Genomic DNA, 24778 nt, shown 5'->3' on the forward strand with positions numbered 1-24778 from the left:
GAGGGAGGAAACCGTTCAGGGATTTCGTCATGAGGCCAATGGTGACTTTAAAACAGCTACAGAGTTTAATGGCTGTGATAGAAGAAAACTGAAGATGGATCAACAACATTGTAGTTACTCCACAATACTAACCTAAATGACGGAGTGAAAAGAAGGAAGCCTGTACAGAATAAAACTATTCCAAAACATGGATCCTGTTTGCAATAAGGCACCAAAGTAAAACTACAAGAAATGTGGCAAATCCAACACAAAACATCACTGAGTACCACTTCATATGTTTAAGCATGGTGGTGACTGCATCATGTTATGGGTATGCTTGTCATCGGCAAGGACTATGTCGTTTTTTAAGATAAAAACAAATGGAATAGAGCTAAGCACAGGCAAAATCCTAGAGGAAAACCTGTTTCAATCTGCTTTCCAACAGACAATGGGAGACAAATTCACCTTTCAGCAGGACAATTATTTAAAAGGCCAAATATACACTGGCGTTGCTTACCAAGATGACAAGCAAGCATTTCACTGTAACATGTGCACATGTCCAATCAACTTTTATTTGATTTGAGATAGAGGAACATCAGCATAATGAGACCGCTAATAGGCCTGCTTCTTCACTAGGAGAAATGGTACAGTACAATCTCAGAGCAAACTGATCCATTTTCAGACCATAGTGAATTCAGAAATAATCTTTTGGGGGTGGAGAGGGGTGGGTAACTAAGAATGTTTACTTAGAGACTGAGGGGAGGAGGAGGAGGAAGAGAAAGGGGGGGATGAGTGTCTGAAAAACAAACAGTGGTATTAGCATAACTTGGGGAGGCAGGCAGCAGCAAGCCAGGCAGCATATGTGACAGTAAGCCCTCAGCCCAGCGTGGGCGTGACTGTCAGGAAAAGCCGCCGCCGTCGCCTCAGCATCCTAGAGAAATGAAAAATCCGCCGCGTGCTGCCTGCTGTGTACGTCCGCCCACCACAAAAATCCCCCTTCCATTTTCAAAGGGCGCAGAAACAGCAACAAAAATGACATTCTCATCTGGCCCGCTTTTAAGTTTTTTTGCTTTTTTTGTTGCATTTTCCCTCTTTCCTTGTCTGTCTGTGCCCATCCTTGAGTATGTGGGAGGTGGGAGGTGGAGAGACTTTCCATCTCCAGCAGCTTATATTTCAGTGTTGTGAACCATAGTAGGCTACTTAGGTGCTTTTAGCAATATGGGTGTATTTAAATACACCAGCGTTGCTTTCAATTGTATTGGGTTGCACAAAAACAGCCCGTGGGAAGCCAGACGATAAATACAATTCCATTTCAATTTAATGTGTCGGTGAGCTGGACGGTTGGTCATTATGACAGAGGAAAGTTTTAGACATTTCTAAAGGATTGTATTATTATACAGACTTTCCAAACGTCTATTGTAGACCCACTTCCTCTTTACTTACCTCATGTCAAAATAAAAGTCCTGCACGTGCACCATATGTGGACCACAAATTAATAACTTGTGGAGGACTTTTATTTTGACGTGACATAAACTAGGAGGAAGACCCACGTTTGAAAATCTGTTTAATAGTACAATCCTTTTGATATTTTGTCTCAAATTCCCCATCATAACAACCAACCATCTGGCCCCAAAATATAATAATAATAATTTTTTTTTAAATTGTTAGACATAAAAGACTGTAAAAACACTAGGATATGAGCTCCAAGTGATTTTAATTTAAGAAATTTGTTCCCAAGTATTCTCACACATAGGAAGACACGTGATCATATACAAATGTAAACAAGGTTTGAAATGATTATGTTTTAGTCAAGCATTATATCTGTTTGGGCTTCTTGCGGTCAATTTGTAAGTCTACAAATTATTTGTAATTATGTTATGGCCTCCTGACCATCCACTCAAGAAAAAAAATCAGCCCCCGGCTGAATCTAGTTGATCCCTGACCTATAGGCTACTCAGCTCTCTTCCAGACTCACATTGATAGGATTTTATTCAATTTTGGATGTGTTAAATAAAAAATTTTATCATGTTAATGTGTGCCTCCTGTTCCCTGCCAAGCCTTTTATGAAAATATCTATAATAGCTAAGCTATAATTTTCCACAGTAATTGGTCAAAAATAAACGTAATCAATCAATGATAGAACTCTTCTTTTCATTCATACAAAAAATGAGGACTCTGACATGGAACAGTGCAGTCAGTGCAGTGTGGAAGCCTATTAATTGCAATTTTACTGAATTCTACACCTTTGTTGTTGGTTCAAAGGATTTATAGGAAGTATTGTTTTAGGGCAACAACTAAACACTTACTGTAGGTTCAGGTAGATTCAGGTCCACAGCACAGCCGCTGATGAACGTGGCATCCAAGCCTTGATTGGATGCCGGACCCCTACAAATCAGCCGGGGTAGACAATCTGGACGCTCTCTTTCTAAAATTATCCGTAGAAATTGTTGCAACCGCCATTACTAGCCTGATCAACCTCTCTTTAGTATCGTCTGAGAATCCAAAGATTGGAAAACTGCTGCGGTCATCCCCCTCTTCAAAGGGGGTGACACTCTAGACCCAAATTGCTACAGACCTATATCTATCCTACCCTGCCTTTCTAAGGTCTTCAAAAGCTAAGTTAACAAACAGATCACCGACCATTTCGAATCCCACCGTACCTTCTCCGCTAGGCAATCTGGTTTCCGAGCTGGTCATGGGTGCACCTCAGCCACGCTCAAGATCCTAAACGATATCATAACCGCCATCGATAAGAGACAATACTGTGCAGCTGTATTCATCGACCTGGCCAAGGCTTTCGACTCTGTCAATCACCGTATTCTTATTGGCAGACTCAATAGCCTTGGTTTCTCAAATGATTGCTTGGCCTGGTTCACCAACTACTTCTCAGACAGAGGTCAGTGTGTCAAATCGGAGGGCCTGTTGTCCGGAACACTGGCAGTCTCTACGGGGGTGCCCCAGGGTTCAATTCTCGGGCCGACTCTTTTCTCTGTATACATCAATGATGTCGCTCTTGCTGCTGGTGATTCTCTGATCCACCTCTACGCAGACGACACCATTTTGTATACTTCTGGCCCTTCTTTGGACACTGTGTAAACTAACCTCCAGACAAGCTTCAATGCCATACAACTCTGCTTCCGTGGCCTCCAACTGCTCTTAAATGCAAGTAAAACTAAATGCATGTTCTTCAACCGATCGCTGCCCACACCTGCCCGCCCGTCCAGCATCACTACTCTGGACAGTTCTGACTTAGGTGTCTGGTTAGACTGTAAACTCTCCTTCCAGACTCACATTAAGCATCTCCAATCCAAAATTAAATCTAGAATCTGCTTCCTATTTCACAACAAAGCATCCTTCACTCATGCTGCCAAACAAACTCTCGTAAAACTGACTATCCTACCGATCCTTGACTTCGGCGATGTCATTTACAAAATAGCCTCCAACACTCTACTCAGCAAATTGGATGCAGTCTATCACAGTGCCATCCATTTAGTCACCAAAGCCCCATATACTACCCACCACTGCAACCTGTATGCTCTTGTTGGCTGGCCCTCGCTTCATATTCGTCGCCAAACCCACTGGCTCCAAGTCATCTATAAGTCTTTGCTAGGTAAAGCCCCGCCTTGTCTCAGCTCACTGTTCACCATAGCAGCACCCACCCGTAGCATGCGCTCCAGCAGGTATATCTCACTGGTCACCCCCAAAGCCAATTCCTCCTTTGTCTGCCTTTCCTTCAAGTTCTCTGCTGCCAATGACTAGAACGAACTGCAAAAATCACTGAAGCTGTAGACTCATATCTCCCTCACTAACTTTAAGCACCAGCTGTCAGAGCAGCTCACAGATCACTGCACCTGTACATAGCCCATCTGTAAATAGCCCATCCAACACCTCATCCCCCATACTGTTATTTATTTTGCTCCTTTGCACCCCAGTATCTCTACTTGCACACTCATCTTCTGCACATCTATCACTCCAGTGTTTAATTGTTATATTGTAATTATTTCGCCAATATGGCCTATTTATTGCCTTACCTCCCTTATCCTACCTCATTTGCACACACTGTAAATATACTTTTTTCTATTGTATTATTGACTGCATGTTTGTTTATTCCATGTGTAACTCTGTGTGTTGTTTGTGTCGCACTGCTTTGCTTTATCTTGGCCAGGTCGCAGTTGTAAACGAGAACTTGTTCTCAACTAGTCTACCTGGTTAAATAAAGGTGAAGTACTTTTTTTATTTTTATGTATGTATTTCATGTATTTCACATCTTCCTTAAGGATCCACGAGGGGGAATCACAGGGGGCACCCAAAGGTACTCGAGTCGGAAATCATCAAACTATCTCAGGCAATGGTGTTATTATTGATAAAATAATAACTTGATTATTTCTTGCAACACGTTTATTTAGCCAGAAATTGCCTAAACACGCTCATTCTTGTCATCCTTTCAGTTTCAATGCGGATACAGATCAAGGCTAAAGCAATCAATCACGGTTGCGTGAACTACAACTGAAAGTACGTGATGCAAGCTCTAGCTGTTAAATGATTGTAAAACAACATCAAAGCGTATAAATATATATTCAAATGACACACATGTAGATAGTTTGTTCACCAGAGAAAAACTTGATATGTTTATCAATATCGTTTACTTTGGTCTAATTCCTAACCACCGAATTTGAAAGTACAGTAAACAACAATAGCTTGCTTGCTAACAACAACAACTAGGAATGATGAATCCTTGCTCCGATATATCAATTTTATCCATTTTAGCTGTACTGGCAAATGTCGTATGTGTACAAGTTGAAGGAAGCCTTGGCTTTTCAGACGCAGGTGAATGGTGTAGCTAAGTAATGACTGTAACGTTAGCTAGCCTATCTTGCTAACGACAGTATTCCCCCCACCCTATCCACTATTGTTGTTAGGTAACGTAGCTAGCTAGTTGGCTATTTAGCTAACTAGTCGGTTTATTTTCTGTAACATCCATATTACTGTATGATTGGTCTGTCAATTAATTCAGAGCAACGTTTGCTAGTAGTAACGTTAGCTAACTACATAAGTTAGCTAAATTAGCCATTAACATTAGCTAGTCCACGAAGAGCAATAATCTTGTGAATTTACTTAGTTAGCTAGCTACTAGCCATTTTAGCTAGTTAACGTACTAGCCATTAGTAAACTAATTAGCTTACTAATTTCACATTAAATATAGCTACTATGTCTGATTAACAAGCTATTGTTGTATTCTTCCAGACTGCACATATCTTAAAGAAAATCAAAACACCACCCATTTTGGAACAAGATGTTTCTGTTACAGTTCTGGCACAGTGATCAAATGGAAAGACATCTGGTCCACCTTTCAGGTAAGAAAGCTACACATGTCCTGTAGGTATACCATGGATGCTTGCTTCACAACAGCTGTTGATACTCATGTGTACACCAAAAAACGAGACACTTTTTGTGTGTGTCTATCCAATCAAATCAAATGTATTTATATAACCCATAATCAGCTGATATCTCAAAGTGCTGTACAGAAACCCAGCCTAAAACTCCAAACAACAAGCAATGCAGGTGTAGAAGCACGTATATGCTCCCATACAATAAATTAGGCAAGTTACTGCAATGACATGATAGTTGTCGTTACTATGTTGTAACAGCAACATACCAAACATTGCTCATATAATGCATCTATATGACTCTTCTTCAAGGTGCGTGTGACAGGTGAAGAAGGGGTCTACATTGTGTACCCCATGGAGGGGACCAGGAACTGCTATGAGCCAGGCCACTTCCTCACGTTGTCCCGGTGCCTGGTCAACCACTATTGGCCTCCCAGCCCCAGTGTGGCTAGGGAGAAGAGCCTGGACATCCCACTGGAACAGGAGGATGTGTGCTTCATGGTGAAGACCCCGAGGGCCAATTCTGAGCACTCTCTACATGTCAGGGGCAAACGTGAGATTATTTTATTGTTGTTGGTAATTGCAGTTAACCTACCGGTTTGGTCTAAAGTTCAGAATGATTATTAACAGCCATACTCTTTACTTACAGGGTTAAATAAAATACGGTTTGGACTCTTTGCATGTGGCCTCGCCCTCTTCTACTTTGCTGGGGCTTTGTGTAGGTAAGGTTTTTCCATTCTCACGCTGTGTGTGTGTTAGTTATATTTAGTAGCTCTCAATCCTATTATCCTGGTAAACATGCAGTGTGAGACTTTAAGGTCCATTGCAGACATTTTTATCTCAACATCAAAACATTTTTGGGTAACAATGTAGTACCTTACTGTGATTGTTAAAAATTAAAATGGTCAAAAAGAAACAAAAATAGCTTCTCAGCTAAATGCAATTTCTAAAGCAATAATTTTGCTAGGACTGTCTGGGAGTGGTCTGAGAGATGGGCCTAATTGGAGGAGCCTTATGGGAGGGATGTGCAACCTGAAAACGATCTGTTATTAGCAGAGAAGAGGGCAAACTCTCTTAGTTATTGGTCTATTAAATTATAACAAAAACCCCACCCAGCCGAACAAGCTGAAATTTCAGGCGATCTTTTCAAACAGCTCTTACATTAAAAGTGCGTTATCATAATTTTCACAATTTCAGTATTATTCCAACCTCATAGTGTGTAAATATATATAAAACACAGGACAAATCATGTTTTTGAATGCACTGCTCCTTTTAAAATTTGAATATTTCAGTAGCCATCCAGTAGGCCACATATACAGGGCCTTCGGAAAGTATTCAGACCCCTTGACTTTATCCACATTTTGTTACGTTACAGCCTTATTCTAAAATGGATTAAATAAATACAAATCTTCAGCAATCTACATACAATACCCCATCATGCAAAGTGAAAACAGATTTTTAGAAATGTTTGAAAAAAATAGCAAAACAGAAATACCTTATTTACCTTTGAAATGAGACTCAAAATTGAGCTCAGGTGCATCCTTTTTCCATTGATCATCCTTGAGATGTTTCTACAACTTGATTAGAGTCCACCTGTGGTAAATTCAATTGATTGGACATGATTTGAAAAAGGCACACACCTGTCTATATATGGTCCTACAGCTGACAGTGCATGTCAGAACAAAAACCAAGCCATGAGGTCTCTTTCTCTTCTCTCGGAAGACCTGAGCCCTAGCACCATACCTCAGGACTACCTGGCCTGATGACTCCTTGCTGTCCCTAGTCCACCTGGTCATGCTGCTGCTCCAGTTTCAACTGTTCTGTCTGCGGCTATGGAACCCTGACCTGCTCACTGGACGTGCTACCTTGTCCCGCACCTGCTGTTTTCGACCCTCTCTCTCTACCGCACCTTCAGTCTCTAACTCTGAATGATCGGCTATTACTCCTGAGGTGCTGACCTGTTGCACCCTCTACAACCACTGTGATTATTATTATTTGACCCTGCTGGTCATCTATGAACGTTTGAACATCTTGGCCATGTACATAATCTCCACCCGGCACAGCCAGAAGAGGACTGGCCACCCCTCAGAGCCTGGTTCCTCTCTAGGTTTCTTCCTAGGTTCCTTCCTTTCTAGGGAGTTTTTCCTAGCCACCGTGCTTCTACATCTGCATTGCTTGCTGTTTGGGGTTTTAGGCTGGGTTTCTGTGTAGAACTTTATGACATCGGCTGATGTAAAAAGGGCTTTTGATTTGATTGATTGATGAGGTCGAAGAAATTGTCTGTAGAGCTCAGAGACAGGATTGTGTTGAGGCAAAGATCTGGGGAAGGGTACCAAAAAATGTCTGCAGCATTGAAGGTCCCTAAGAACACAGTGGCCCCCATCATTCCTAAATAGAAGAAGTTTGGAACCACCAAGACTCTTCCTAGAGCTGGCTGTCCGGCCAAACTGAGCAATCGGGGGAGAAAGGCCTTGGTCAGGGTGGTGACCAAGAACCCGATGGTCACTCTGACAGAGCTCCAGAGTTGCTCTGTGGAGATGGTTGTCCTTCTGGAAGATTCTCCCATCTCTGCAGCATTCCCCCAATCAGGCTGTGGCCAGACGGAAGCCACTCCTCACTAAAAGGCACATGACAGCCTGCTTGTAGTCTGCCAAAAGGCACTTAAAGTCTCTCCGACCATGAGAAACAAGATTCTCTGGTTTGATGAAACCAAGATTGAACTCTTTGGTCTGAATGCCAAGCGTCACGTCTGGAGGAAACCTGGCACCATCCCTACGGTGAAGCATGTTGGTGGCAGCATCATGCTGTGGGGATGTTTTTCAGCGGCAGGGACTGGGAGACTAGTCAGGATCGAAGGCAAAGATGAACGGAGCAAAGTACAGTGCGATCCTTGATGAGAACCTGCTCCAGAGCACTCAGAACCTCAGACTGGGGGTAAAGGTTCACCTTCTAACAGGACAACGACTCAAAGCACACAGCCAAGACAACGCAGGAGTGTCTTCGGGACCAGTCTTTGAATGTCCTTGAGTGGCCCAGACAGAACCCAGACTTGAACCCGATCAAACATTTTTGGAGAGACCTGAAAATAGCTGTGCAGCAACGCACCCCATCCAACCTTACAGAGCTTGAGAAGATCTGCAGAGAAGAATGGGAGAAACTCCCCAAATACAGGCGTGCCAAGCTTGTAGAGTCATACCCAAGAAGACTCAATGCTGTAATCGCTGCCAATGGTGCTTCAACAAAGTACTGAGTAAAGGGTCAGAATTCTTATGTAAATGTGATATTTCTGTTTTCTAAAAATCAGTTTTGCTTTGTCATTATGGGGTATTGTGTGTAGATTGATAAGGATTTATTTTTGTTTTATACATTTTAGAATAAGGCTGTAACATAACAAAATGTGGAAAAAGTTCAGGGGTCTGAATACTTTCCGAAGGCACTGTAGTTCTACAACTGAATTGACCCTGTGATTGAGCTATTCTAGGTTGAATAGTGGTAGTACAGAAAACAATAATGTATATTTCTCGTTTTTGGCAGGAGTTCTCTGTTTTTTTATTCCTCAGGAATCTCAGTGGGAGTTCTCTCCATTGTTATCTTTCTGCTGTTGATCCTGAAAAAGGCTATACCGGTAAGAATCATCTTTAGGCTCAATTTGTTATTGCTTTAGGCAAATTATAAAAGGAGCCCCACATTTCAATTTGACAAGCTTTGCTTATCAGTACGGTCAATGCACTCTACTTAATTTTCCTGCTTTGTTTTACCATAGCCCTTTACACGTGCATGCAGTGGCTGTACAGTAACATTCTATACATGACATCAGAGGTCAGGGTCTCCACTTAACAGCTCTGTATGGGTTTTGACAGAAGTTGCTCCATCCCTCCTGCTAATTTGGCAACTTTTGACATTTTTTTGGTTGTCTGAGTGAAGCAAATGCTGTAAATTACGAGGACTCAATGTATTTTGAAAGACGTTAAGGATTATTTTAAATACCACTTTGATCTCATGCAAGCAAGCCAAACACTCGTGCACTTCACTTTTCCATATCATTAAACTCATGTAATATACAACCTGAAGAAGGCGCAGTGATGCTGAAACGTTGGTGGTTAAACTAATAAATTACTGTGAGCTTGTATATAGCGCGTGCAACTCTCCATCATTTTCTACAGCCGATAGTTTCCTCGCTGTTAGTCAGCACCTCTACCAACTTTCTTTGGGTGTGCACCAGCTCATGCTTTTTATTATTCAAAAAAAGCAAAACACCCGTGAGTCCAAATGTGCACTTCACATTTCCATATCATAACACTCATGTAACATACTGTATCAACGTTTCTGATCACTATGTTTGATGTACAGTTACAAGTTGGCATGGTGTTATACCCTGGGTTGTCCTGAACAGAATGAGCCTATGTTTCTTGTATTGCGAAAACTTGCCGTGGACCACGCATCTGGGTCAGTTGGGCATCATTTGAAAGCTTTTTATATTGCCAACATGATTAGCTAAATAATTAAATACGACTTTACAGTGTTAGGTTATCACAAGGCAATTCATAGAAGCAGATCGTCATTTTGGTGTGCTTAGAAAGGAGTCATGAGTGCTTCTCTGAATTACCTTATAATTTAGCTAGTCATGCTCAAAGACATATCAGCAGATTTTTCACCTTGTGAGCCAAATTCACTTATGTGTATTAAAGTAGTAAAAATGGTTTCATATTTGGTGCCATATTCATAGCACGTAATGACTACATCAAGCTTGTGACTCTACAGACTTGTTGGAGGCATCTGCTGTTTGTTTTGGTTGTTTTTCAGATTATTTTGTGCCCAATAGAAATGAATGGTAAATAATGTATTGTGTCATTTTGGATGTACTTTTATTGTAAATAAGAATATAATATGTTTCTAAATATATCTACATTAATGACAGTCTGCACTTCGACCTTATAGTCATTGTAGAATTTCAAGTCTAGAGTACAGATCCAAAACAACAAAACATTTGTCACTGTCCCAATACTTTTGGAGCTCACTATATATAAAAGGCCATTGCACTGCCTAAAGACTTGATCCAAATGATTAATCAGGGTGATTGATCGAAATTAGTTTTAGTTTAAAGTGATGGGAGACACCCTTACCTGGACCAAACATATACTTATTCTTAGCTAGGAGATATGCCCTCCATAACTGAGGGTTAGCCTACCACCCCAGCCCACTCAGAACTTGCCCTTTTGGACGTAGCCTCTACCGGGCCTGTAAAATCAGACGGCCAGACCCCAAACGTGTCACTCTGGCCTGGCTTATCCTAAAGAGAGATGTCTTTAACTGTAGAATCCAACATTTGGAGAGAGTTATTCAATAGAGAAAGAGTCCTCTGGGTGGCTCAGATGAATTATTCTTACCCTGTTATACTACCTGCCTGTGTCACCTCAAGAGGGCCATGTTCATCACGCTGTTTGGTGCTGGCTCCGGCCTGTCCTACCTGGGATACCAGACGCTGTTCAACCACTGGGAAGACATCACAACACTCTACTGGAGACATGCCTTGGGTGAGTTGGTTTAGTTAAGAGATTGTTGCTTAAAATAAGGTCAGTAACTAGGACTTGAACTGTTCAGTTAGCAGTAGGAAGCATTGAAATTCTGTCTTTGTGAGGCCTTGCACATTTGAACCCAGTATGAACACTGTTTACATGAAGGCCCCTGATAAATCATATGCTCTCACTACAGACATGATACTGTAATATATTCATGAATAATGAGGATGGGTCAGTGTCCACTCTGAGTCATTCACTCCCAGGAGTCTGTCATAATAAGAGGGCCAAGTGGATGTGGAGAGGTGAAGTAGCCTACAGTTACTGACTGCCTCTCCACACTCCTCAATGGAGTGGATTTGCTGCCAAATCAATTTGCCCTCTCTATGCACACACTGGGTTGAAAATGGTTGAATCCGCAGGCACGTTAGGATTAAGAGCGCGCGGCAATGCTGCTGGAACATTGATTTCTGTGCTTGGAAACAAAAGGGCTTTGGGTGGATTAGCGTTCAAATGTGTTCTTTTCACCCTTACTGGCATGCCTCAAATCCATTGGGTTCCACTGTTCCAATTACACAGGGCTTTCAATTGGAGTATTTCATCTAACCGGTTATGTTTTTGTTTCTGTGTCTTTGCTTATGTTGTTTTCTCTATAAATTATTATAATCACATAGAACCAACAGTTCTCTCCATTTCTCTCTTCCTCTTTCCATCACTTCATCATTTTCTCTATTTCCAGGCTACCTGCTGGTAACGGGCCTGATCAGCTGGGCGGTTTGCTACAAGCACGGGCCCATCAGCAGCGAGCGCACCCTGTCCCTACTGACCTGGGGGATCCAGTGCCTGGCCATGGGCCTCATGTACTACGGAGTGACCTACCCCCAGGCTTCCTACCTACTCCTGGGCATCCTGCTGGTGCTCAAGGCTCTGCCCTATGCCTACAGACTGCTGCTGGGGACATGCAGGTACACAGTCAATTTGTGGTTTGACATTAGATATACTACTAAGGTGGATTTGTGTAATGGAGATTAATAGTAGAGGCTTTTTAGCAGATGCTTTCGATCCAAAGTTGTGTGTTTGATTGATGGCTGTCCCTCCCTCTCTCCCCCAGGCTAACAGGGCGTCTCCTGCCCTCTCTCCTGCGTGTGTTTGGGCGTAGCAGGAAGCCCCAGGTATGCCTCCTCACAGATGAGGAGTACAGAGAGCAGGGGGAGGTGCACACCACAGCCTCCCTTGAGGAGCTCAGGAGGCTCTGCACTACACCTGGCTTCCCTGCCTGGGAAACGGTCCTCCGACTACGCTCCCCACAACGGTACGGGACAAACACGCAAACTACACTACTCACATCCTAACTAAAGTAGGACACATCTTATCCACAGTCCTCAGGATCAAAATCAAATCAAATTGTATTAGTCACATGCGCCGAATACAACAGGTGTAGACCTTACAGTGAAATGCTTACTTACGAGCCCTTAACCGACCGTGCAGTTTAAAAAAATACGGATAAGAATATCTCCCTGCATTTAAAACATCACAACAGTATGAGACTGACACACAAATATTCTGAACTTTCTGCTCTAAAAGCACCCAGCTGATGAGAGCTTGACTGAACGGAAGGCTGGTAAATGACTCAACTCTCTGCTAAATGACATTTCTAGGTTTGCAGCGTTCCTGACGGGCGGCGGCCACGTGACCCCGGGGGAGCAGCAGAATCACGGGCAGCAGTACGGCCCGGGAGCAGCCAACAACGAGGACATGCTCTTCACCTCCGCCCAGCACAGGGTGCTGGGGCTGGGCGGCGACGAGGACCTCAGCGAAGACGAGATGGACAGTTCCGTCAGGGCTCCGCCTACACCTAGCCCCTTCCCCCTCTACACACCGACCACCCCCACCACCATGCCCCGTCCGGACAGCTCCATCCCCTGGCAGCCCCCACCCTATCCCGCCCCTTTCTACCCTCCCTATCCTCCCGCCTTCACCCCGCCTTCAGAGCCCCACGTCATCGAGGACGTTGAGGAGGAGGACATGGAGCTGTTCTAAGATCAGATTTGAAACCTCTGTAGTGGACAGGTTGGTTCCTAATATGGCCAGTTAACACTAGGGGGCAATTCCACTCAGGTTGATTTTTGGGGTGGAACATGCTGGCAAAAAATATTTAAGTGATTTATGAACTCGATTGAATGATTGATCAACATCTTCATACAGAACGAATCGACATAAAACACATTAACAGCTAGGAGTGTAAATTAAGCTTCATCATATGTCCCAAATAGAATCCCACTATAAATCTAGTCCGAGTGATTGTGAATCATAATTCCACCTAAGAGGAGACCGGGGACTTGGTGTGCCTATCCAATCCTGGCTCAGAGATATATGTATATTTTTAAGGGGGGGCCTTGAGTTAATCTGACTTTGGGGTTCCCACTCTACACTGCAAATGAAATCAAAGCAGAATTCTCCATCTCGAATCCAAAACTGCATCATAATTGCAGGAATCACAAGAATGACTTTGAACTCATGTTTACAGCTCTCAGGTAAACCAGCATCAATCATGAGTACATTGTTTTTTCCTCCTCCTGTGTGTGGTAAGTGCCTGGGGTTAGGAGACCTGCTTCCCTGCTGGGTCACTGTAACAAACTCTCACGTACTCTCTTCTTGGCTGTGGAATCCAGTCAACTACTATCTACCGCCCCCACCTGGCTGCTTAGGAAACTGCCGCCTTTGACAGCCAGAACAGCCGTAAACATCGAAAGGAGATTTTGATTGGACCATATCTGTCAAAAGCAATGTTTTTCTCCCGCAGGCCAGAAAAAAAAATGTTTATTGTAATTTTATATCAAACATCATTTTTTAATGTTTTTGTATTTTGGAAATGATGATTTGGGGCTTTATGATCCAAGGAGGATTCTTTTTAAGGTTTGTTTCAATTAATTAATAAATAAGCCCATCTTTTTCCAGTGACATTGTATTGTGAACTGATGTTTCACCTTAAAGAGATACAAAAAGGCCACAGAGCACTGAGAGTAGTAAAGGTTGCCTGATTTAAAATACTTAGGCTACGTAGCAGACAGGCCATGTAAAATGGTCAGGTCATTACAACGTCTGAACAGTTTTAGATAGTCCTGGAGGAAAGCAGTTTGACATATTTGCAATTTCTGTCTAAATAAGACTGTAGTTAAATATTTTATGTTTGTGAAATTTTGGCCAGGCATTAGACAAATATGCATGTGAAAATACATTCACAGAGGGTGGGGATCTCCATAACTAATGGAGTTATAGTTAAATAGACATTACAGACCCAGAAAACCTTGTGGATATCAGATCTGACACGATCACTTCATAAACCTTTTTTAAATAAGTATTTTTCCACGGCATCAGTGGTTGATAGTCAGACTAGACACAGTAAACATGTACATGTAATAGCAGGGCCACATTCAGGAGAGCAACTTGTTCCAGATATAGCCTAGTATGTAGAACAAACATGTCTCTCTGACTTTCTATCAGTTCCAATCATAACATTTCTATCTGCAACATTCCACAACGTTTTCCTATTGAACGTGCCCCTAAACTCTATGTAAGCAGCCATTACACACATAGCTATTTAGATTGAGTGTGTCACTTCTGCATGAGTGTGAATCACCAACCTATGACGATGCTCAGGCACTTGAGCAGTTTGAGGGCCATTGAGACAAATATAACCCTATTCAATCAAACCTAATATCCAGATTTCCAAGTAAAAAAAAAATAACTTACAATTTTTACATCCATTTGAAAGTGCAACAGTAGCTACTTCAAGGCAAGAGCTTTTCCTCAGATCCCTAAATGCACTGGTTAAGTCCTCTGCTAAGAGGACAAATATAACCTCTCATTTAGGCCTGTATTTTTCTTTTGTCCAGTCTGTAAAACCATACTCTTCACTCTTTTAATAACTGGACTTCCACCAGCCCTTGACTCTATGTCGGTTGGTGGTGTTGCTTGGAAAACATTTTGGGACAGTTCCTCAAAATGTGCAATGTGTTCCCCCTTTACTGTGTGTGGCCAGTGGGGAGGGGTGGTTGGTCAGCAGGCATAGGGGGATCTTGGTCAGGTAGGGGGGTTCCCCCCTGAGAGGGTCCCGTCTGTGGGGACCTGCTGGGGGGGTCTTGAGATGAGGACTGGGAGGTTTCCTCTGTTGGTTCATCTGTGCTGATCTCATTGATCTCCTACCAAACAGAGCAAAGGTAAAGTGTTGCATCATAGTTATTTGTAATACTCTTAAGTATAGTATTTGGCACAGATATGCAAAAATACCCTCATAAAATACAGTTCTAAAGGCAGGTATTATATTCTCACCTTTCTTCAAAATGGGACACATGACGTAAAAAAGACAGTTCTCAGGAGGACATTATACAACATGAAACCTTGGCTGGAACATGCACAAATCCCTAGATAAACCACTTGTGTTCCACATAAACTACCTACTGTTTCATTCTCTGCCCAGTGACATGTGCCTTTGGGCCCAGCCTCAAATCACAGCCTGAACCTAGAAGTCTATGCCTAAACCCCACGAGCTCCCACCCTGTCTACCTACCTCGAGCGGCTGATGGTTGTTGGCAGGGCTGCTCCTGGCCAGGACAGAGATCTCTCTGATCTGGTGCAGGGCGAAGGCCAGGGAGACCCAGGGCGAGGCGGACACCACCCAGGCGGGCTTGCTCATGTCCTCCTGCTCCTCCTGGTGCTTGGTCTTCCTTGGTGGTGGCGTTGTTGCGGCGACGTTATCTGATTGGATAACGTCGATGGTTGCTATGGGAACAGGACTGGAGGGGACGGGAATGTTCTCCGCCAGCATTTTGGTATCTGGAAAACAATGTAAGCAACATTTATCATAACGATTAAAAATGCTTATTCTGCTAAGATGTCTGGCCTAACAACTACCCCTATTATTAACATCCTAAACGTGATTCATTCAGCATTCTAATGTCTATGAATATCTCAGTTGCTGATAGAAAAACTGGATTTAAAGTTAGTGGTAGTACATGCTATGCTTGCCACATTGGGAGCCAGTCACTTCTCCATTAAGGGGCATTATAGGTGCAGCAAATGCTGTTTTTCTGTAAGCCCATGCAGAGGCACAGCCTGAAGCAGACAGGATCAACTTTATTAACACATACTTTTCTCTCCACTCTGCACAGCCAGCCATTGGATGAGAGCGAAGAGGAGGAGGATGACGAGGGAGGCGATTCCTATCCCTCTGAAGGTGTGGGCTGCTCCTAAATAACCCAAATAGACAAAGGTGTTCACAGCACATTATTACTTAATTCCAAATCAACCCCTAGTCCTTACTCCCTAGTCCAGGGGTATTCAACTCTTACCCTACGAGGTCTGAAGCCTGCTGGTTTTCTGTTCTACCTGATCATTAATTGCACATATCTGGTGTCCCAGGTCTAAATCAGTCCCTGATTAGAGGGGAACAATGAAAGAATGCAGTGGAACTGGCTTCGAGGTCCAGCATTGAGTTTGAGGGCGCTAGGCTTTGGAAACAAAATCTTGAAGTACATGTATGTATTTCACTCATTGCTTTTCATATAACACTGAAACTGAAAATAAATATCAATTTCAGCACTGTAAGGGATATATTTTACCCCCCCAAAAAAACATATTTCAGAGCACAGAGAGAGACACACAGAGTTGTTATTCTGAGAGTGCAGCCAAATGCATTCCAGACCATAAAATTCCTATCCTTATGATTTAGATGGGGCTGGTGGTAGTTTATTAAGAGTTAAGACCTGGATTATCTTATGAAAACCATGGAGGTCAGGGCATCTTTATAAGGAGGGGAGGCGTTGTAAAACATTTTGAAAAGGCATGTGGGACCACTATGACTGTGAATTGGTCATGTAGAAGTCACCTTTGAAGGTATAATCTGGAATCTGTAATAATTACTGCTCTTCTCAATGGTAATTTCAATTAATGAACATTTAACAAATTGTACATTTAACGAGTGACACCAATAGTTCCATCTCTCGTTGGTTGAACTGGGAGACACGCAATTCAATTCAATACAACTTCAATACAATCCAGCTGGGTTTTTTTTCATCATAGTGGCTCTTACCAAAGAAGTTGACAAACACTCCCCCCACCATGGCTCCACAGCCACGGCCCAGCCCCAGGTGCAGGCCCTGGAGGATACCCTGGGCAGAGGTCCTCAGCTCTGGAGGCACCGCAGCACTCAGGTAGGAGATACACGCTGCCCACACTGAGGCATGGGTCACACCTAGATACCCAGAGATACAGAGAGACTGAGTGAAAGAGAGAAACACACACTCAAGCACATCCACAAATACACATACATCATCACACTAGGTCAGGGCAGGGAGTAATACGATTAGGCCAAGTTATTGGCTTGTTAATTTAATATCATTAAATCTTCCCAGAGATATACAGTAGTAGGTCATGAAAAGAAACATCTGTAGAACAAACAAACATTTAAATGAAGTCCCTTTCACATTTTTGTATATTACCAGAAACAAACAAACTGACCTGTTAAACTGTAATTTGTTTTCATTATAAGCTGTATACAACACCAGACTATTTGGGAGGGGAAAAAAATACATTTTGGGAGACATTTTCAAATTGATGTCAAAGGGAGGACATGTCCTGTGTGTGTTCGTGGCAGGTGACAGGCGAGAGAGAGTGGCCTTAACCATAGTCATTAACACTCGCTTGGGTGTGTCATGTTTGGACTGGCTCAACTAGCCAGTTTACATCCAACACGCCTCATTTTCTCATTGTATAGCCAGCTACCAATAATAGGACAAAGCCATCTAACCTGCTACCATACCCTCCTTAGGCCTGTCTGGCTTGCCTCGCCCCCATTCAGCTCGTTAGCTAGCCCATATCGTCACTATCCTCCCAGACCAGAGCTACGGCCATCACTTGTTTGTCTTGTTTGTTACTGTCATACCACTTTCTTTAGAATTGTGGAGATTTTGAAATGAGATGTGTCTCTAAACATAGTTATTTGGTGTTGTTACGCCTCTAGTGAACGATTACAATCATTATAAGCATCCTTAAATGTTACTTATTCATGTATAGCTGCAACATTGTAATTCATGGCCTAAATGTGGCTATCAGAGTAGTCTAGATACGGAGGAAAGGGGCGTTTTCCAGGCGAAGGACAAGCTTTTCTTGTCATTGAGGGGAGCTATCCTTTCCTGAAATGAACTCTGAGAACCAACATGGCAACAACGTAAGTGCACTGAGGGCTCCCAGTCCAAACACTACTTCCTCCTTCTTTCAATCTAATGTCAACACTTATGCTAAGCTAAGTCAACAGATATCGCATGCGTGGCCGTGCCGTGAGGCCCGAGACCCGGTGTAGCCTCACCTTGAAGGACCTCCATGGGCAGGACGACCCAGGCGTTCTCCAGGTAGGAGATGTACAGATAGCGGGCCGTGTTGCAGGCCAGCCCGATGTACAGCACCCTGGGGAGGAAAAGGGGAGGAGGAGAAGTTCAGGTAACACTATTTCAATAGTCCACTACAGATGGTTCATAGATGAACTTTCACTACTTTGTTTAACTAACCATCCACCACTCCCCAACATAACCTTAAAACTATCCTAAAGCTATAGCAAGTTATTGCAGGTAAAAGTAAGGCCAAAGCTCAGAAGTTAAACCCAAACTGTCCCTGAACAGACTTCTATATCATTCTGAACAGACTTCTATATAATTCTGAACAGACTTCTATGTCCTTCATTCCCACACTGTTGGATGTTTGGTGCCCGTCTCCTATGACAACATTCTGTCCAATCAAACCCTTGACCTTATTCACCATACACCCCCCCCCCAAACTTGTGTCAAGTTGGCTGGATGTCCTTTCGGTGGTGGACCATTCTTGATAGACACGAGAAACTGTTGAGCATGAAAAACCCAGCAGTGTTGCAGTTCTTGACACAAACCAAGGCGCATGACACCTACTACCAATACCCTGTTCAAAGGCACTTCAATCTTTTGTCCTGCCCATTCAACCTCTGAATGGCACATATACACAATCTATGGCTAAAGTGTCTCAAGGCTTAAAAATCCTTCTTTAACTTGTCTCCTCCTCTTCATCTACTGATTGAAGTGGATCCAACAAGTGACATCAATAAGGGACCATAGCTTTCACCTGGATTCACCTGGTCAGTCTATGGCATGGAAAGAGAGTGTGCTGTGTATACTCAGTGTATGTGGGCATGAACATCTTACAACTACAAAACAATAATGCAAATTATACTGACACATTTAAGAATTCCAGTTTACATACTGTATGCATATTTTACATATATTGACCTTGGACATACAATGCTATAGGTACGGTTTTGGCTTATTCTCTCATGAGCTATTTTCAGAGCTGGGTGTGTGTGGCTCTTTAAGCCTGTGTCATACAGTGAGTCATTCTAATCCCGGGGCATGCCGTGTCTGACAACACTAGGACCAGTCACAAGGACCAGATAACTGCTGCACAGAGACTAGAGCTGGACAGGAAAGGAGGCATGCACAGACTCATACACACAGCAGTCATCTAACTGGTCGTTGTGTTACCATACACAGACTCAGACACAAACAGACACAGACAGCAAAGACCATTTCAGTATTTATCTCCACATAGTCTTAGGCCCCATGTAAATATCAGACATGGAGAGGTACCCATGCAAATCTTAGCGTGAGACAGGCAATTTGAATAACAGCCTAATATGAAAAGCCCCTGCACAGTGTTTCTGTGCTCACCAATCGATCCGCACAGGCATTTAGTTCAGGAGATCAATGGAGAGCCTCATGCTGAAGTAATGGACAGGATTGGGTTATACGCACACATGTTCCCAGAGGAACAAAAGGCTTCCACAGGCCCTGCCAGCAGCCCAGGCAGAAACCAGGCCATCAAACAAAGATCTGACAGAGTCCAGACACACACACCACACACACAGTGGAACTCTGTGGGAGAAGAGCAGAGCTCTCCTCCATCGATTCAGCACAGCACTGTCCATTCATTCTCTACAATGCTGATGGCATTGTAAAAAGTATAAATATTGGTGTAAATGTTAATTGTTTTTAAACATGTAGCTGTATTAGTACTGCATACAGTGCTTTTTACAAACAAATCCATAGTTAATCTATAGTTTGTTGATAATATGAATGCAATGGTTAGAGACTTTCCCATTGTCTAGGAAACTGCTCTGGCTGCACTTAAAACAACCATATTTGAATAACATAAGTGGCACATTGTAGCTTTGTACTGGGAGACCAGCCCTTGGCTAACCCTTGTTATTACAAATGATTCATCCTGTTCATAGATAGGCGTGGGTGATTTGGCAAGTGTCACCCGCCTGAGAAATATCACAGGGCAGACGGGAGACGGAAGAACTGACAAAAAAAATCCTCTCTGAGCTCTCAGGATGGGTCTTCCTGTTTACCAATGTTTCTTTCCTTTCCCTTAAGCAAAACGCTGCATTTAAAGCTTTTGAATTGGAAAATAACAAATGTCTAGAAAAAAAAACAGCTTGTCTATTCTGCAAACTGTGTGCCAATTTGGGCAATGCCCACTTAGTCAACATCTGCGTTTCTGCCTTTCCCTCCTCTCCCTTCCTTTCACGCTCTCTCTCTCTCTCTCTCTCCAATTCAAACAGACAATAAATCACAATTAAGAGAGAGAGAAAGAGAGCGAGAGAGAGAGACCACACTAGCTGGAGGGAGTAGGTCTCCCTCTTAGAAATTTAACAGAGCAGAGCTCTCCCAATGTCTGTCATCCTATGAATTGACCGTATGTTTGTTTGAGGCTGTTGGGGGGCCTGCTATAGCCTATGTAGCACACCTACGTCTTCCGTTAGCAGGTTACTGCATCACCCCTGAAACTCCCTTACACTCCACTCACTCATTGTGTCACTCTAGCACTCAGCTTACTGGTCAAGTTCCCACAGGGACAGGGCAGGAAATTAACATAAACTGTCAATTCACTGAATTCACTGAATGCTTGTGGTTGTTTAAGTTCACTGACTAAAAGTAAACAAGTGTAAAGTCTGAACAAATTATCCTTTCTGATAAGCCTAAATCCCATCACATCTCCAAGAATGGTGGGCGATTATCTGGAATTCAATCAAACTGAAAGAAATAAAATAATATTGTGACTTTGATTACAACTATACCAGAATAATCTCATTTTGGCCTTGCTTTTGTTGCCTGGTTCCAGATCAGTTTGTGCAGTCTAGCCAACTCCTAGGGTTATTGTCACGCAGGAGTTGACAAGACGTACAGAAACACAAACAGATCTGGGACCAGGCTAAGGCTTTTGACCCATGCCCCCTTCATGTACCTTATATGGCCGATGAGCTCGATGAGCTTGTGGCTGGTGAAGTAGGCTACCAGCTCCGAGATGTGGCTCAGCACCGAGCAGACTCCAAAAAGTGTGGTGGTCCCCTTCAGGTCCTCCAGGTGCCAGTAGAGGAAAGTGAACACGAAGCCGTAGCCGAATCCCATGAACCAGGCCACGAAGAGCACCGAGCCGTATTGCACACTGCACAGCAGCCGAAGGAGGTCCCAGTAAAGGAACCGCTGGCTGATGGAGCTTTGAGATTCTAACGATTCCACAGTATGCCCTTCGGGAGATGAAACGCCACTGGACGTTTGAGGAGATTCCACCTCCTGTCTCTTATCCTCCTCCACCTGGGCCTCCATTGGCCGATGGTCACTAGTACTACTCTCAAAGTAGAACTGAGTAGACACTATAAAAGCAACGGCCATCAGGACTCCAAAGACAATAAAGGCTATTTGGTAGTTCTTGTAGTCAGGCACGATGCAGCCGGTGCCCTGGATGAAGAGCTTGATGTGGGTGTGGTCGATCCAGATGCCCACGCACAGCATTGCCAGGCCCCAGCCCAGGGAGCCCCACATCCTCTGCAGACCATAGCGGTCCCGGTGGGGGCCCAGGTACTGCAGGGTGCGCGTGTCCACGATGGTCACGGCCGGAGCACTGAAGAACTCGCCGATGATGATGACCAGCAGGATCAGGAGGAAGATGGTCTCCACCTGGTCGTGGTTGGAGATGATGTCATAGACTTTGGTAGTGGTGGTTGTGGTGGTTGGTTTGGTCGTGGTCAGATTTGAGGCAGGTTTTGAGCCGGCTGTTGTTGTTGCTGCTGTTGTTGTTGTTGTTGTTGTTTTTGTTTTGGTGGTGGTGGTGGTGGTGGAGGGGGAAGATGTCAACATTGTTGTGGAGTTGGTGGAGGAAGGCACAGGTCCCGTGACACTACTGGGTCCAGTGATATTACCACCATCGCTCCTCACATACCTGTGCAGGGGACCGTTAACTGAGTCTGATGCAAAGGAGAGGGGGAAAAAGTCTCCACTCGCACCCCTGCGGTTCCTGCTGTGATTGGCCGACGGACCGATCTGGGCGGGACTGGTGGGGGACACGACTGTAGGTTTCCTCTCCACGCAGGTCATGGAGGCAGGCTTGATGAAGCCGATGCCGCTGTTGAACACCAACCAGCAGAAGACAGAGAACAGCAGCACCACCTTGCCCTTCTTGAAGCGGTCTGCCACCACCCCCCAAAAGGGGGCGCTGCAGAATTCTATGAAGTACCGAATCCCGACCAGCAGGCCGCTCTGGCTGGGCGTCATGCCCAGTTGCTTGTAGTAGACAGGCAGCAACGGGTGCAGGGACCCATAGGCCGCATAGAAGAAGAAGTAGAAGACCTTGGAGATGAGTAAGTGGTTGTTGATCTGCACGCAGTTCCTCTCCAGGCAGTCGTTGCTGGGGGTGGCATGTGTGTCTGTCGGGGGTGATGCTGGACCTTGGGAGGCAGCGGTGGGGCCCGCACCTGCTGCTATCTGATCCAAGGTTTTGGACAGGGTGTTGAAGGGTTCTGCCATGACGTACTTCCTCTTCTGATCCTCCTCGTCGTCTGTCAAGATGGCCACCTGGTCGTCACTCGCCATCTCCCTGGGGAGGGGGAGAGGGATGACTGAAACATAGTTTTTCACCCCCACCAGAATTAAAGGAGCAATGTGTAATAAAAATATCTGACCCAGACAATTTTGGCAAGCTATGGGAGATGGGCTGGCATGTCCATAAGATTGCAATGATAGTTTTAAACACATTTTGAAGCTGTATCTTTTTTTGTTAGCAAACGACAACAAAAACATAAACAATGGAGTAATACAACATTTTGGGTTATGACAGGCTAAGACAATAACCTGTAATAAGCTGATAAGGCATTTTTCAATGTCCGTCACCTTACCTACATTTCAGCACAACCGAACAGGACATTTGATTCAAGAAATCTTTTCAAAACGCATGGTGTTGTTACTCCACTGTTGCAGCATGCTTTGTTGCAGGTTGATAGTTTTTTTTAATATCTATGTTTCCTCAAGCACATTGATTGATTAATCTTATACTATACAATTTGTCTAAACTTATCAAATCTGTAATATTGCACCTGTTACTGAGATAGTTGTTCCAGTTTAGATGGTCTTGGTTGTGAAGTCAAAATTGCAGTTATTGTTATTGAAGGTTGTGAATGATTACATACTAAAGTATTGAATGCAACAATGATGTCTCTGTCACTAACAAACACAGACATGGGTTGATATCTCTCACATTCACTCAAAAGGCATGCTGGGAAATTTTCAAATAAAGCTTTCGAAACAGCAACCCAAGCGTCTTGTGTTTAAAACCGAAACGCCTTGTGCTGAATAAACATGTTCATGTGTGTAAAAAGCTTTACAGTAAATAAACATGTTCTGGTATTTACTTGTGATTACAATCCAAACACTGTGACTCATTTTCATTGATATTCTAAATGCCTTGACATGCTTAAAAAGTGTTATAGAAAAATGTTGAGCTATGTGTTCACATCCTAAAGACTTGGTTTTACAGTGACGGAGTATGATGTTCAAGCTCTTACATTTTGTTAGGGCTAGGGTATATGAAAAACTTGGATATAATATCCCATTTGGCTACTGCCTCTACAGCAGGAGACATGACTTCACTATTCCCTGTAGCCTATACAATTATATATAAATGGTAGCCTGTAACTGTATAACTGTGTTCAGACCAGACAGACATTGCTCGAGAGAAATATAGAGAATATGACTAGAGAATAATAAGCTGTTTTATTGCCGCAGCTCTGACTAAACCTATCATGTCCTTAGAAACGTTTCTTCTTGTAACCACGCATTAAATTGTTATTTTCTATATTCAACATAAAATGGTAAAGAAACACCTAGGGGACATATCTAAGCTTGTTATTCCTGTGAACACAAATAAATACATTATTAAGAAGAAAAAAACCAAATAGACAAAGATATTTTCTTACCAAAATTATTGTTTCAAAGTTTCAAGGTTGTTGGAGGATCGACCGCTTGTATTGAATGTAACCTATCTTCTTGAGTCCATCATTTAGATGTCCAATTGGCGACGACTGTCATCGGGTGAATAAACTGTCGTTTAAAGTCACACCGACAAAAAAAAATGTGTCCAATAGTAATCACAATTATATGGGGCAAGTAATATTGAACGCGTCTATTTCAGAGAAGTTTGCATTGACGTCATTTCTCACCTGCCCACGACAGCCAGACCATTTCGGAGTTCGAGACACTGCTACTGTGGAAGAGATTGCATACACACAGTCTAAAATGAGTCTGACGGCCGAGCATTGAATCAATGAGTGCATCTCAATAGTCTGAAGTGGTTTCCTCTCCTTGTCTAGTCACGTAATTGGCACAAATCCCCAAAAACAGGATGGATGAAAAGAATATGGTAGTAAGCAAATGGGGAGTTGCTTTTACATCTCAATTTATTTTATACGTGCAGACAAAGGAAAGGAGTAGAGGAAGTCAATTTGGAGAGTTGAGATGAGCCCTATTCCCCCATAGAACA

The 24778-nt window shown here is 43.3% G+C and overlaps 2 protein-coding genes across 3 annotated transcripts; one reads left to right on the forward strand and one right to left on the reverse strand.

Moving 5' to 3' along the window:
- The first annotated feature begins 4268 nt into the window (after positions 1-4268).
- nemp2 (nuclear envelope integral membrane protein 2) lies at positions 4269-13843 on the forward strand. 2 transcript variants are annotated; one of them, XM_045704522.1, is made up of 10 exons: positions 4269-4291; positions 4428-4491; positions 5224-5333; positions 5679-5919; positions 6016-6088; positions 8901-8991; positions 10786-10900; positions 11622-11847; positions 11994-12194; positions 12541-13843. In XM_045704522.1, exons 4-10 carry the CDS (start codon positions 5721-5723, stop codon positions 12920-12922), a joined length of 1287 nt encoding a protein of 428 aa, XP_045560478.1. In that variant the 5' UTR covers positions 4269-4291; positions 4428-4491; positions 5224-5333; positions 5679-5720; the 3' UTR covers positions 12923-13843. The 2 variants fall into 2 exon arrangements, with proteins under 2 accessions (XP_045560478.1, XP_014019877.1); XM_014164402.2 differs by lacking the exons at positions 4269-4291; positions 4428-4491 and adding an exon at positions 4613-4806.
- On the reverse strand, positions 13670-24527 carry mfsd6b (major facilitator superfamily domain containing 6b). The gene is made up of 7 exons (XM_014164400.2): positions 24216-24527; positions 21212-22840; positions 18249-18346; positions 16974-17135; positions 16033-16131; positions 15453-15718; positions 13670-15084 (listed from the first exon to the last, which is right to left on the reverse strand). The coding sequence occupies exons 2-7, from the start codon at positions 22834-22836 to the stop codon at positions 14908-14910; spliced, it is 2427 nt and encodes an 808-aa protein (XP_014019875.1). The 5' UTR covers positions 22837-22840; positions 24216-24527; the 3' UTR covers positions 13670-14907.
- Between the last annotated feature and the right edge of the window lie 251 nt (positions 24528-24778).

Source organism: Salmo salar, chromosome ssa21, assembly GCF_905237065.1.
Source record: "Salmo salar chromosome ssa21, Ssal_v3.1, whole genome shotgun sequence".
In the NCBI taxonomy this organism is placed as follows: domain Eukaryota; kingdom Metazoa; phylum Chordata; class Actinopteri; order Salmoniformes; family Salmonidae; genus Salmo; species Salmo salar.